We start from the raw sequence: 13,813 nt of genomic DNA on the forward strand, positions 1-13,813 counted from the left end.
TTCATGACCAGAATTATGGAATTCATTATGAATACACCATTCCTGTAAACTATACTGCTGAAAACAGAAGCGAGCCAGAAAAGCAACAGGATTCCTTGTACATCTGGACGCACAGCGGCTGGGAAGGGTGCAGCGTGCAGTGTGGAGGAGGTAAGGCCTTCTGGAGGCTTGGGGGGACTTGCTCTGTGGTGTTTGCAGACACCAGAATTAGAGAGGGGCCTGCAGAAGACAGCGTTGCCAAAGCATGAAGGAAACTGGCCACGGGAATGGCGGTTGCCATAAGGAGTTCAAAGGAGGGCTCGTTCTCCCCAGCTCTCCCAGCTCTCATCCACAGCCCCACAGTTCATTTTCACCCAGCACTTTGGCAGGGGCTCGGCTCTGTCGGCTCGCTCCCATCCCCTGGCTCTGCACCTGGATTAGTGCTCCACGGATGGCTCCAGGCGCCGAGTGCAGCCCCGTATCTCCAGCCCCCATCACATTCTTGGAGCAGAGTTTCCCCAGGTGTTCAGGCACGTTCACTGAAGGCCACTTCCTTCCCCAGGGATGAAACGGGGGCAGCGCTGCTGGGACAACTCCTGGAGATTGCATCAGATGCTCCTCACGTGGGATGGACTTTCTGGGAGTACATGAGCACGTTGCAAATCACACTTTTCAGATGATCCCTAGGATGTGTTGAGACAGATTTGCTGAAACCCTGGGGGGAACTGATGGCTCTGAAACCAGAGACTGGTTTGTCAACCACAGTCCATCGAATTTTCAGTGCTGGAAGAAGTAGTTATTTTCCCTGAGAAAAATGGATCATTTCCATACATTCTGTCCAGTCTTTCTTCACCAGCAGACTCGATTAATTATCAAATTATATGACAGAAGAAAAGAGTGCACATCTCCACATTTACAGGCTCTCTGCCCTCAGTGTACTGAAATCATGGATTTATATATAAAATTGAACTAATCTTAAAAGAGCTACGTACTTTTACTCATGTATTAAAACAATAATTTCTTAGAGCCATTGAACCCTCACATGAATGAGTAGAAAATTCGTTTGTGGCTCTTTTAATTTGTGTTGCAAGCCTGCCACATATTTGAACCGGATCAGTACCTGGTAATGTGACTCCCACCAGTAGTAGCCTGGATGGCAGCTGATCTTTTATATTGTGGCTGTCAGATGCTTTTACCTCTTACCCAAGCAGGGAAGGGCCTTTGCCCTTCCATGGAGACTTTTACAAGTTTTTTTATTAAGAGGATTTGAGTTACTTTTTATTACCTGCTGCAGATCATAAATAAACTCAATCTGATGCAGACTCATGGTTAAAAAGAGGATCTGAGAAACCCAAATAATTAGCAGTAAGGCAAAATCACGTGGTATAGGAATGGCTTTTTCCTTGTCACATCTGGTTGTTGTCATGCTGCCCTGTGGCACAGCTGTCCTGATGTCAGACAGTGGAAGGCTGAACCCTGAGGGCCACACTGCTGCCTCTTGGTGAAACTCCTGATGCACAAACAGTTTATGTGAGAAACACTGACTACTCCTGAGATGTCTCCTACTGGCAGGGTTTTTAAAGTAGTATATCTGGGGGACCACAAAATGAGAGATAATTTATTTTGGTGGCTTAATTTCACCTCTTTGTGAAATGTAAACAAGCCCAGTTTATCACTCTTGAACCCTGGTTGCTCCTTTTTATCGTGACTGTGGCTGAATGGAGAGCAGCGAGAGGCAACTGCCCTGCCACTGAGAGGTGGATGGTTGTGTGGCTTCAGCTTATGTAGCTGGCACATCTTTCCTAGGTGGTTACATGGCACAGCTACCTGTGGAGGAGGAACCAGAAAGGAAAGCAAATTGTTTTGAAGATCATTTCCACATTAAACACTAGAAAGAGAAAGCCCAACATGTTGTTCCTGTGAAGCAGCCAATTTCACAATTACTGGGGAAAGATTTGTAGCTTTTCTGAAAAAACAAAAACAAAAACAAAACAAAACAAAAGAAACAAGAACAAAACCAAACCAGAACAGTATAAAGGTAAGACAGAAGTGGGAAAAAATTGCTTGCAGAGGTGGTAGGTCTGTGTAGATTACATCTGGTAGAGCTAGTAGGAAGCTCCTAGCTTTTGAATATTGGTTAGAGTTGACGTGTTTTTGTTCTTAGCCCCTGGCTTCCTTTTTTGAGAGCTGGTTTTTGATTTGACTGCAGGTGAACGGAGAACCGTGGTGTCCTGCACTCGGATTGTGAACAAGAGCATGACAGTGGTGAATGACAGTGACTGCCAGCGAGCCACCCGCCCCGAGCCCCAGGTCAGGAAATGTAACACACACCCCTGCCAGTCACGGTAAGGAGTTACCAATAATAAAACCCAATATCCTTTTCCCTCACAAATCACCCATTTCCAAAGCCTCCATCTGGTGAACATGGTGAAAATGTCTAAAAGTGTTTGGACACGTTGTTAGCCATAGTAACCAGCTGTAATATTCATTTCCTTTTGTTGAGCAGGTCAGATTTTCATTACCTCAGAGTCCGTTTAATTTGGGGCCAGTAAGGCCAGATTCCACACAAGCTGCCTTCGTGTATTGTTTGGGGATGGTTTTCTTTTCCCCTTGGCTGCCTCCTGGGCGTCAGGGCAACTTAAAGCATAGATAAGAGCACAGTGCCTCTGTATCTAACATTTGGGGTTTTTGAATCAGCACAGAGTAGAGTCTGATTAATTGTCAAACAGTGCTACAAAAAACCCTCATGAACAACTCACGGCCTTTAAGCTACTATAGCTGACCTGCTGTGTTGCTTGAGCTGTATTAGCATAGTTCAGACTGGGAGTGTCTAGGTGAGGAGTGTCTCTTCTTCATGTGAAGTTTGTACAGTGTCTATCAACATCTGCATGGTTTTGGGAACATACCCAAATCTTGGCGAAGTCAAGAAATTACAATGAAACACATTTTAGATGCTGTCCTCAGTAAGGGTGCTTTGCTGCATTAGTAGGAGTAATTATAGATCTAATAGCAATAAGTTCTAAAAATAATAAAAAGCTCTCTTTTTTATCTGACAAGCACTTTTAGCTGAATTAATATTGACCTGCAATGGAGTAAAAAGAGGCTTTTCTGGCCAAAGTGATAAAACACAGGAAGGCAAATTAATTTGTTCAGTTTGCTAAGAATAAAGTTCACTTTTGCTCTGCAGTAGTGTTTAACTTTGTGGAGTAGCATAGACACTCCACTTTTGATAGTAGCTAGAACATAAAATCAATTTAGGATAAAGGTCAACAATATCTAAAAAAGCATATTCAAAACATCCTGCTAGCTGTTGCATCTTGTATAATCAGACATGTCAGGGAAACGTACCTACAAAGCTAATTCTGCTGGCAGAAACAACAGGGAAAATGAGAAACAGCACAATTTCTTCTGATGGGACCTGTGCTGTGATTAAAGTGCCCTGAAGCAGGGAAGTGCAGTGTCAGGTCATCCATCAATAAGGCCAGGCTGTTTCAGGTTTCATTTTCTGTCTGCACTGCCTGTTGCTGCTGCTGTACAATATTCTGGTCATCCTGCTTACAGTGGTACAGAAAGGTACAATGAGATACCCCACGTGCTTCTAGGTGTGTAAGGAGAGTCAACCTCCCAATGACTTCCAAGAAAACAGCTGTCATTTCCATGAGGAAATATCCTAAATTCAGCGGTGCTGCCATTTCTGTCACATCATTCTGTCAGAAAGACAGAAACAAGGTGCAACTGCTTGTATATCTGCCCTTGCATGAAATATTTCTTCTCTACCTTTTGTGAAGCCATTGGGAGGAGGCTGGAGCAAGCCCAAGCAGGTATATGGAGGGTTGCAGGTGGTAGAGATGAAGAAAAGCAACTTGCAAACCTCTGGAAGAAGAGGGCAGCTTCTGCCTCAACTATGTGAGAGTAGCAAAGGGAGATCTTGGCCATCAGGTCTATTAGAGCCATGAGACCCATGGTGCTGCTTCTCACCAGGCTCTCCATGACACTGAGTCCTTGGTGAAGTCTTTTCTTTTTTGCACACTTTCACTGTGACATTGGTGCCTCTCCCAGGCAGTGACACTGGGTTAGGTTAAATCACACAAAACTTCCTAAGAAAGGAATACTCTGTTCCTATATCCAGACTGTGTTCCTCAGGGGACCATTCAGGTCCAGCCCTTAATGTTACTCCAAGGTATCTCTTCTTCTCCATGGAGCCACCAGGCAGTTTGTAGCCACAATTCAGCTCAGTGCTCCCCAGAGCAATTAGCACTGGCATAGTGACACTCTCATTGGTCCCCTTTTTTTTCAGAGCAATGATAGCAAACACCAAATGTGCTTAGTACCTGGAAAGGCCACAAAGTCCTTGCTGATGATCTGGTAGACCACACTCCCTCACTCCCTCTCTGTAGACTACACTTTCACACTTAACATGCTTTTAACTGGAAACATTTTCAGAAGCACATTCTCTGTGCCTCTGTAGAATTTAAATTTCCACTTGTGTTTGCCCACCCAGATATTAGAAATGCATGCTTAGCATATTCTCTGACCAAGAACATCTTAAAGAAACCATTCTCTTTCACCATGTCAATGCTTTTTTTATGAGCCCTGAATTTGTTTTAGGGTTTCAAGTAAAATTATTGTAGCATCTTGTTACAATAAGGTCCTTTCCCATTTCCACAAAGACCTAAGCCCTTTACCTGAGTTCAGAAGAGGGAACAATGCTTTCCTTTCTGTAGTAAACCTGCTCTCTTTTGTGCATTTTGAACTATGTTTACACTTTTCCTCAAAATCTAAGAGAATCACCTTACACACGATTTATCTTTGGGGATGGGTCTAATGCCAGCACAGGATTTGGTCATAGGACATGGAATCTCTGTTTCTCTTCTGAATGTGCTGTGTTATTTTAATTCACTGTCCCACACTGTCCCTTTGCTTCCTCTCTCCATCCGTGTAAAATCTGGATTGGCAAACTCTTTGGGATTGGGTGAGATCATGTTGTATAAATGGAGGAAGAGGAGGTGGCTATTGCTGCAGTGGTTGTAAAAAAAAATACAAAAATACTAATCCACATTACATATATAAAATGAGCTGAAGAAAAATAAAAGGGTATGATATTAATAAGTGTCTTTCTTCCAGCACGATCCCAAAGTGCTTTGCAAATGATATATCCCTTTGAACTTCAGCCACCTCTTGGGAGAGCCAAATAACGTGGGGCAGGGGACAGTAGTTCCATGAGGCCAAGGAGATGACTAGAACTCTGCAACTGCAACCCAGCATCTGAAAAAAAAACAAAGCAGGCTTGAAAAAAGGATTGGATACACTGACGTGTTTTGAAATTACACGTCAGAGAAGAGAATTTTCTTAAGGGTTTTGTTGAAACTGGCAAAAATAAAAGGATCTTTCATTCTTTATTATTGTTACTCTTTCACCTTTTAAAAAAATGCCCCTTTTTCTTCCTATTTTATTTTTTACGTTCCTTGACCCTCTTTTTCCATTAAATTCTTTACAGCTTCCTTTCCTGTCCCAACTGCACCCTATTAGCACCTCTTTATTCTAATCCTTTGCCTAGCTCTTTAGATATTTTTTACAAAACCTTGCTGTAACCAGATGGAATCTGGATTCTTGCATGCGGTGCGTATGGGTTGTTTCCAGCACACTGAACACCAACCCAAATATATAGGCAAACCCAGCACTCATGTTGGCACAAGACTCAGAAATCACAGATCACATCAGCTGTTATTACTGAAAACATAGGTCGGCCAGTGGCCACACACTTCAACATGCATGGCTGGGTCTATGAATATGAAACTGCTCTCCTCTAATGCAGGAAAAGAACCAAAAACACATGAAATTTCCCAACTGTTAGCCTTGTAATGGCCTGTATGCAAACACTCTTAGTTTTCCTCCTCTTTGCTGTAATAGTTTTTAATAGAGGTTGAGTTCTTTCAGGGACCTGCTGATTTTGTGGTCTTCCTACACAGATGCTTAACAGCAGCATAAAAGGCAGAAATCCCTGCCCTGGTCTGCAGAAAACCACAGGAGACCTGAGCCCTTATTTTCACTGTTCAGGACTTGGAAGCATCTCCCCAGTCTGAGCGTTAGTTTTCTGCGACTACCTGCATGTCATGGACTCTGCTTTCCATAAACTGTTTGGCTCCATGGTCTCCTGCCCTCACTGGAGGGCCCTCCTGTGACCATGCTGTTCATGTGGGTCGGGATCTTTTATTTCCAGCCTCAATTATTCCTTGGTGCCATATGATACAGCAAACCAGTGACTCTCCTGCCATCATTTCGCTGGGCTAAATCCATTATTCTAGCTTCTTATTGAATCAGAGACTGTGCATCAATTCTTCATTCACTTTCTCTACTACTTCTTTAATTTATGTTATTTAAGTTCATAATTTGAGTGTATGGGTGACCAGAATTGTGTGGAGAATCCCAGTCTCCATCCAATCTAACCCTTACACTGTTGCATTCATACTCGTCTGTCTTCACTGGCAGAAACTCTCCTGATAGGTCCTTTGCTTTTTTCATGGCTGCATCATATTTGTGGCTTAACAGTCATCCTAGATGTTTTCCTCCTCACTTGTTTCAACAAATGAACCCTACTTTAATGCTTGTTGTTAGTCCCTAAGCACACAACCTTGCACTGTATGCAATTAATTTCCCTCCTGGCTCTGTTATTGCAGTACTCAAGGTTATGGAGTTCTTCCTGTGTGACATCCTAGTCCTTTGTTGTATTGACAGTGCTTCTAGACTTTGTATTGTCAGCAGTTTCCTCAATTTTCCAGCAGTTTTCTTCTATTTGTGCCAAGGTCATTAATGAACATACTAAATTAGATCAAATACAAGGCAGATCTTTCAGGAAGTCCACTAGTAAGTAATCTCAATTCCTTTCATACCTAATAGTCCGTTACAGCACTACACTGTGGCCAGCTCTCACCTACCATACAAATTACACATTGATATCTGTGTTTCCCAGCATATCACCAGTTTCTCCAACTTATTTAAACATTCCCAGTGCAACAAAAGGAATTCCTTACTCATAATCCAACAGACTGAATCTACCACATTTCCTTTGTCTGGAAAAGCAGTTTGTTTTAAATAAAGAAACACAGCCAATGAGTTTTGCCTGGAGGAAGCCTGTGATGCATCCATATACCACTATGTCCTTGATTATTATTTTCCTCCAAGTCCACTCTGAAAACTGGCACACTGCTGAGGTCAGATCTGTGATTACATGGATCATTTCTTTCTGTCCTTTTTTCTTTTATTCCCCTTTCACTTTCCCGTCTGTGGACTGGAATCCACCACAGTGTGCTCCAAGGGCTCACACACCTCAGTGATGCCTGCTGGGGAAAAAAATGAAGCCAGGTATGAGTCAAGGCCCCAGCTGGCTCAGCACCTCGCCAACCTGCCCCAAAAGCCAGTGACCACTCAGAGGGCCTCAGTGTGTGGTGGTTGATCACACCCATTGCTTTGATTCCTGGCCTGATTTTAAGTTCATGGTGCTTATCTGCATGACACTTGCCTTCTGAGTGTCCAGCTTTCCCTTTAGACTCCACCATATACCTTTGCCAGTGCTCTCTTTCACAGTCCAAGAATATAGAGATCAGTCTGATTTGGGTCTCTTTGCACCATGTTTATTGGCGTTATCATCACAGGTAGATGGAGAGCAGAACAGTTTTGAATTTATTTTCTGAGGTGAAAGTCTTGCAAATAGTAGAATTTGGGTGGGGGGGAGCAGTGTGGTGTAAAACTCCTCAAGAACATTAGCAAATTGCTTGCAGGGCTGTATGGAAATGATGCTAAACCAAAGGGACAGACTGGGAGTGTCTGTTAGCTGAAGGGACTGAGCTAGGCATGTAACAGTCCCAAATGGGTATGTGCTCTCCTTGATGCAGTCAGACTCTTTTGGAGCACGTGCAGATGTTTGTCATCCATAAGGTTCAATGGTGACAAGTTCAAAACCTTATCAGTGCCTTGTGCTGTGAAATGTCTCCTTTGGAGTGTTTTGAAGTTGGCTACATGAAAAATAAAAAGCAGGAACAGCCATAGGGATGGTTTCAAATCATTTTAGCCTGGAAATCTGGCATAAGTAGTAATGTTAGCACCCTCTGATCCAAGGAGGCACCACGTAAGAGCTCATTTTGAAGTACTTCCCAAAACTGGAGTTGGGCTCTCTAGAATCAGTTCTGAGCTTAATGGCTTTGCCAGGAGTGTGCTGGCCAGGGGAGAGGGGCCGGGGGCCGAGCGAGGGGCAATGCTGCGCTCTGCTGGCTGCTCCTCGGGGCAGCCAGCCCGGGGGAACCAGCTCCGGGCAGCTCCTGCAGCTCTCCAGCAGCTCCTGCAGGCCTACGAGCCAAATACTGTAGACCAGAGAGTCTGAGACACTTCTGGGCACCTTCCTGAGTGCGTAGCTGATGTCCTCTTGTGGGCACGTTGGCTGGTTGTCACCATCTGCCAGAAGGAGACAATGAAATCTAGATTGTAGGCAGTTCATCAAGTACAGCAACAGACATCAGTCATTAGTTAGCCACTGAGAGACAACGAGGTATTTTCAAGCAAATCCAGCAACTCAACTCAATGAAGCAATTCTGGAAGAGAAGTAAAAGAAGGCTTGGGAATGGAGAGTAGAATGAGGAGAAGTTTATTGGCTACAGCTACATGCATTTACATCAAATAATTCAAGATGACTTGCTAAAGCAGGAGTTAATTTGGCATTAGTTTTCACGTGGAGTCACGAAACGGGTTTCTCAGCTTTGGTGGAAACACCCAGGCTGGCTTACATCACAGTTTTTCCCATGATAATGTTTGACTCGACAACCTTATGGTTAAACATTGCCTTGTTTTAAAATGTTAAATGATCTGTGCTCTTTGGTTTGAGGCTCTTCAGGCCAAGTGCAGTTGTTACCCACAAAGAAGGATTAGCAGCATAATCTAGCAGAATATTTAATTGTGAAAGTCACTCTTCCTACTATCTGCTATAATGCTCTTCACACTGCTTGCATCCAGTGGTGTGAGCTGAGGCAAAGGCACTGCTTGCCTTGAGAGGCAAGGAATGGAACTGGACACTGGTTGCCCCATTGAAGATACACCAGCCATAGGTCAGGGTAAGGGTAACTCACTGCAGAAGGGCTCTGACTGTGTTGATATTTTGTGCCTTAGTGTAGTGAGGCAGCTGCCAGCAAGAAGGACACCTTCACACCAACACCACACTGGGTTCTCCAAAACTGAGCAATCTGCTCCATCTGAGGGAGGCTGGAGGGAGAAAACATGTCTTCTGTTTAAAAAAACCTTCCCAAGGTACATGTAAATTATAAAACATTGTCCTATGGCTGATCTTATAATTGATGGGAAATTTAAAAAAAATAAAGCTGTCAAAATGATAATCACTAAAGAAAAAAAGAAACCTATGTGAGTGAAAGTTGGCAAGTCTGCTAGCAGAATGACTACTGTACTGGAAAATTACTGAGCACTGTTTATAAAGGCAATCAGACAGGAATGTTAGTCTTGGAGTCCTACTTTCGACATCAGCAGCTGTATTATTCTACTAGATTCCTTGTACTTTCTTCCAAAAAAACACCTTCTAGTGACTGGGTGTGGCACAACCTGTCCCCAGAAGTCAAGATTCACCTGATCATTTTGACCCCAGAATAGCAGAGATATGGTGGAGGGTTTCAGAAGTGCACAGGGAGAGAAAGATAAGAGTAGCAGAGAGTGTGTATTTCATGGGAATCACAAGTCCACTGTAAACAGTATTTTCTTCCTTCTACATATTGAAGCAGGAACTTAGTTGATAGCTGTAAGCAAAAAATATCTGGCTGTCAGTTCCATGGGAATGATTCTCAGAAATCTTTTTCCAGTTCTCCTTGCTAAAATTATCCAGTGTGAAATCCTGGCCCCGCCGCAAGCAGATCTGAGTTTTGCCTAATATCAGCAGAGCCACAGTTTCACCCAAGTGCCTCTGGACACTAAGTGTGACTTCAGCATGATTTTGCATCACAAACTGGTGCTACAGACATCAAGTGCTAGCTAGACATGGAGTTATTGCCTGCTCCTTAGTGCAACAATGGATGTTAATCAAAAGGTATGCCATAAAACCTATGAAAGAGACAACCCTCAGATACACTGCTTTAGCTTAGTTTATGTCACAAGTGCTTTTTCAGACTAGCCATGTCTTTTTTAGTAACCAGTTTCCTCTGATACTTTGTTCAGCAGTAGTACAGGTTCTTGGCTAGTTGTAGTTAAAAACCTGTTCTAAAAGAAACAGGTTTAATAAAAACAGAAAAAAAAATGTGTTATTGCAAATGTGGTTTTGGTCAGATCCAAGCTATTATTTTGAAAAGGGGGAAATTAATTTCACTGAAGCATTGGGGAGGGAACAAAAGTAACACAATCCCTGTAGATAGTGAGTAGACCTAGATGTGGTGCTGAGGGACATGGTTTAGTGGTGACCTGGCAGTGCTGGGGTAATGGTTGGACTTGATGATCTGAAAGGTCTCTTCCAACCAGAATGATTCTGTGATTCTATGTGAAAATATATCATGGATGTTTAGTTAGTGGAACAGAACCATCTTGCAGGCAGGGATCTTCTGCAGGGCTTGAGACAGGAACAACTGGGTGAAATTAATGGGCTGCAATATTTACTCTAGAACATGTAATGAGTTTATGTTGTAAGAAGCTACAAAGCTCTAAAAAGTGACCTCATGTCTTTTGATTGCACCCCTCCACCCCATCCTTCAGCCTTGACCCGTTTTATCTTCAAGCATTTTTTCCCAAATCCTTAGCTACAAGTCTTCATTTGCAGACATTTATCTCCCATGGGTTTATGTACATAGCACTGTAGACAATTTTTTTCCTAGAAAATGTGGGAGTCTTAGGCAACTAGGTAGAGTGGATAATTCAAGGTTAATGACTAATCCAGACCATAGAAAGATCAAATGATGAACTGAACCTCCAAAAGATATTTCAAGTTTGCTCCAGGGGCCTGCCAGATGAAAGTTGCCAAAGCAGATTAGAAGAAGAACTCCCAATTCCTCAGCAGAGATACTCAGAGGTCAGAGGTTGAGGAAGACTCAGAAGACACAGATTTAAAACAGCCCTCTCAGATTGCACGTCTTGCTCATCCCAGCTTTTTGAGGCTGTAGAAAAACACACCCTTCTGGGCATTATTTAGTTAGAAAGAGAGCCATTGATTGGGTTAAAAAATCTGTGCTTTAAAGCTCATCATTTTCTTCCTAAATCTAACTATCAGCAAGGATCATCTTGCTCTTGAATCTTCTATCGAGGTAAGATTACAAAAAAATAATACCCTGGATAAAGCCATCCCTGTGGTTGTGAGAAAGATTAGTGTGTTTGTCACATAAATCAGTGCTTGTTGGAAAAACAAAGGGCCCTCCAGGGGCTCCTGCTAGAGTGCTCACATGGTCCAACACAAGATAGGTTATAACCTGGGAGGGGGAGACCAAACTGAAAAGAACTGTGCTGTCAGGCAATCCCTAAGATCAGTTTACAGGCTTAAAGCATAACTGGAGGCCAGATGCTCTATACAATATACACTGGGCTTAGTGTACAACAGTTAATTGGCTTAGTTAATAATACAGAGCTAGCTTGGTGGTTTCAGTCAGGACACTGGAATTACTTTTGTCATAAGAAAAATACCAGTTTTTAAAAAACTGAAAAGTCTCGTTCTTAAACACATCCAGGTGTGCTCAAAAGGTGTAATGACAGTGTAGAAAGGAAAGTCTGTCTGTAGAGTAATTTAATAGTAACCATTAATACTATTTATACACCACATTTTTCTTCCCTGTGTGTATCTCACTTGCAGAGAGTAATCATGTTAATGCCTTGCTGCACTTTACTTTACCAAATATGAAACTGGCAGAATTTTTCACATTTGATCACTTTATCCATAAATCCCTTGTCTTTCCACTTTGGTTGTGAACAATGTTGAAATATAGTTGTGGTGATTCTGTATCTTCAGGCACTAAAGTAAAATTTTCAGCTGCCTGTGAAGGGGACTTTGGGAGAACTGAAGGGCAGGATCAGGGCACTGCCAGTGCTGCACATAGGACACACATTTACTTGTTTCTCAGATAATTTTTACAAGCTGTAAAAAGCAATATTTCACTGAGAGGATGAAGTTTAATGGTCAAAGTGATCGTACCCTTGGATGCCTTTGAAAATAACCTATTTTACTGATATTATTATGACCCAAAGATTTCATCTCTGACTTGTCTCTTGTGTATGAAACTAAAACAACCACTTTAAAGTTTAATTTCTAAGTATTTTGATTCCATGTTAGCAGCAGTGGTCACAAGTAGGCTGGAGTGGGCTGTGAGGTTTCAGAGGTCCCTTAAGGTACAGCCCCACCTTATCTGTAACCATCGGGCTTGGATCAGGGGTGGATGTAGTGGGTCAGTAGCTGAAGCTGGCCAGGCAGATGCCACCCTGACAACAAGACTGGAGATTGCATTTTCACCACAGGCACAGCTTTGTATTGATTCCCTGGGTTTTGGCTCGTGCTCCGTGCAATCATTCTTCTCATGATGATGATAATATTTGTCTTTTCTGTGCCAGTTTTCCAGTTATGCTCTGTTTTATCTGTGCTAGAACAGCACTTTACTAGAGAGCATTGAACAGGGTTGAAATGTGGTGATTTCTCCCCTCCACAAGAGCAGCAAAACCAACAAAATTTCAAAAGGAATTTTTCTTCCTGAAAGGAAAGTCATAACCTTACTTCTTAAGGCATCTTGGAAATAGTTGGCATGCTGCATGTTGCCCATCCTAAATGCAAGCTCACAGACAGCTCAGCCAAGAATGTATTTTTATCTTTCTGCATTGCTTTCAGTCCCTTTCCCTTTTTCTTTTGCCAGTAGCTGTAGATCACAGCAAGAGTGCAGCGTTCAGCAGAGCCTGTGCAGAAACTCTTCCCAGCCCTGTGACTCACATTCAGCTCATCAAGCAAAGTCACTCTTCCCCCTCCATGCCCTCGTTGAGCAGTTCCTTCACCCAGACAGATAACTCCCTCCACGTTTGCTCTGACAGAGCAGAGCCCAGCTGATATCAAGGGAGCAAACCCAGATTTCTGCCCTTCAAGGCTATTTTTGTCAGACTTTCAGCCCTAGTGTCTGATTACCCAGCTGGCATTTTCCCATTCCACAAGCAAAATACCAAACGCTTGGTCACAGAGATGCATCAAAACTACCATCTAGAGAAACACGTTTGGTGTCTTGCCAGCTGTTTTAGCCCCCAGAAATTCACAGATGTGTCAACTGCTTTAATGCACAGAAACATTTGAGCAGGACCCTGCTCCACAAAAGACAGGTGGCCAGCCTGCTCAAACCAACTGGCTTCTGCCTCCCCTGTCAGCACAGTCATCAGTGCTGTCATACCAGGTCATCTGTCATAGCATTTGGCAAGTGAAGATGTTTCCACAAATTGTGCTGGACTGGTTTATCCCCCTTCAGGAATGAGAAGATGGGAAATAGTTGTTTGATTCATCTAGGAGAAGTTATGCAGCAACTTCAAAAGCAGTGTGGTTAACCAGTTGGTACAAATGATGCTCTACCTGGACTACAGGAACCTTCAACAAAATGAAATTGTATCTCTGAGCAGACTTGGTTTTGAGAAGTTTTAGTTGAGCCTCTTGTCATAACAGGCAACCCAGGATTGGGTGACAAGTAAAAGATTCATGGTATAAGGATACTAATCTAAATGACAGTCCTAAATAACAGGCTAGAAGGTCAATTACCTGGTGAGAAAGGCATGATAGCCTTCCGGTGCACAGCACCCACACAGTTATTGTTCTAGTCTTTCTCTTCATCCAGGAATGCCTGTACTT

The 13,813-nt window shown here is 42.9% G+C and overlaps 1 protein-coding gene across 1 annotated transcript in view; it reads left to right on the forward strand.

Annotated features, from left to right (window-relative positions):
• Positions 1-13,813, forward strand: part of ADAMTS17 (ADAM metallopeptidase with thrombospondin type 1 motif, 17) — a 110,230-nt gene that overhangs the window by 71,393 nt on the left and 25,024 nt on the right. Inside the window, exons 12-13 of the mRNA XM_008948008.1 lie at positions 1-150; positions 2,189-2,324. Of these exons, the coding sequence (XP_008946256.1) occupies positions 1-150; positions 2,189-2,324 (286 nt within the window). The remainder of the gene's footprint in view (positions 151-2,188; positions 2,325-13,813) is intronic.

This window comes from Merops nubicus, unplaced genomic scaffold, assembly GCF_000691845.1.
Source record: "Merops nubicus isolate BGI_N331 unplaced genomic scaffold, ASM69184v1 scaffold1779, whole genome shotgun sequence".
Taxonomy (NCBI): domain Eukaryota; kingdom Metazoa; phylum Chordata; class Aves; order Coraciiformes; family Meropidae; genus Merops; species Merops nubicus.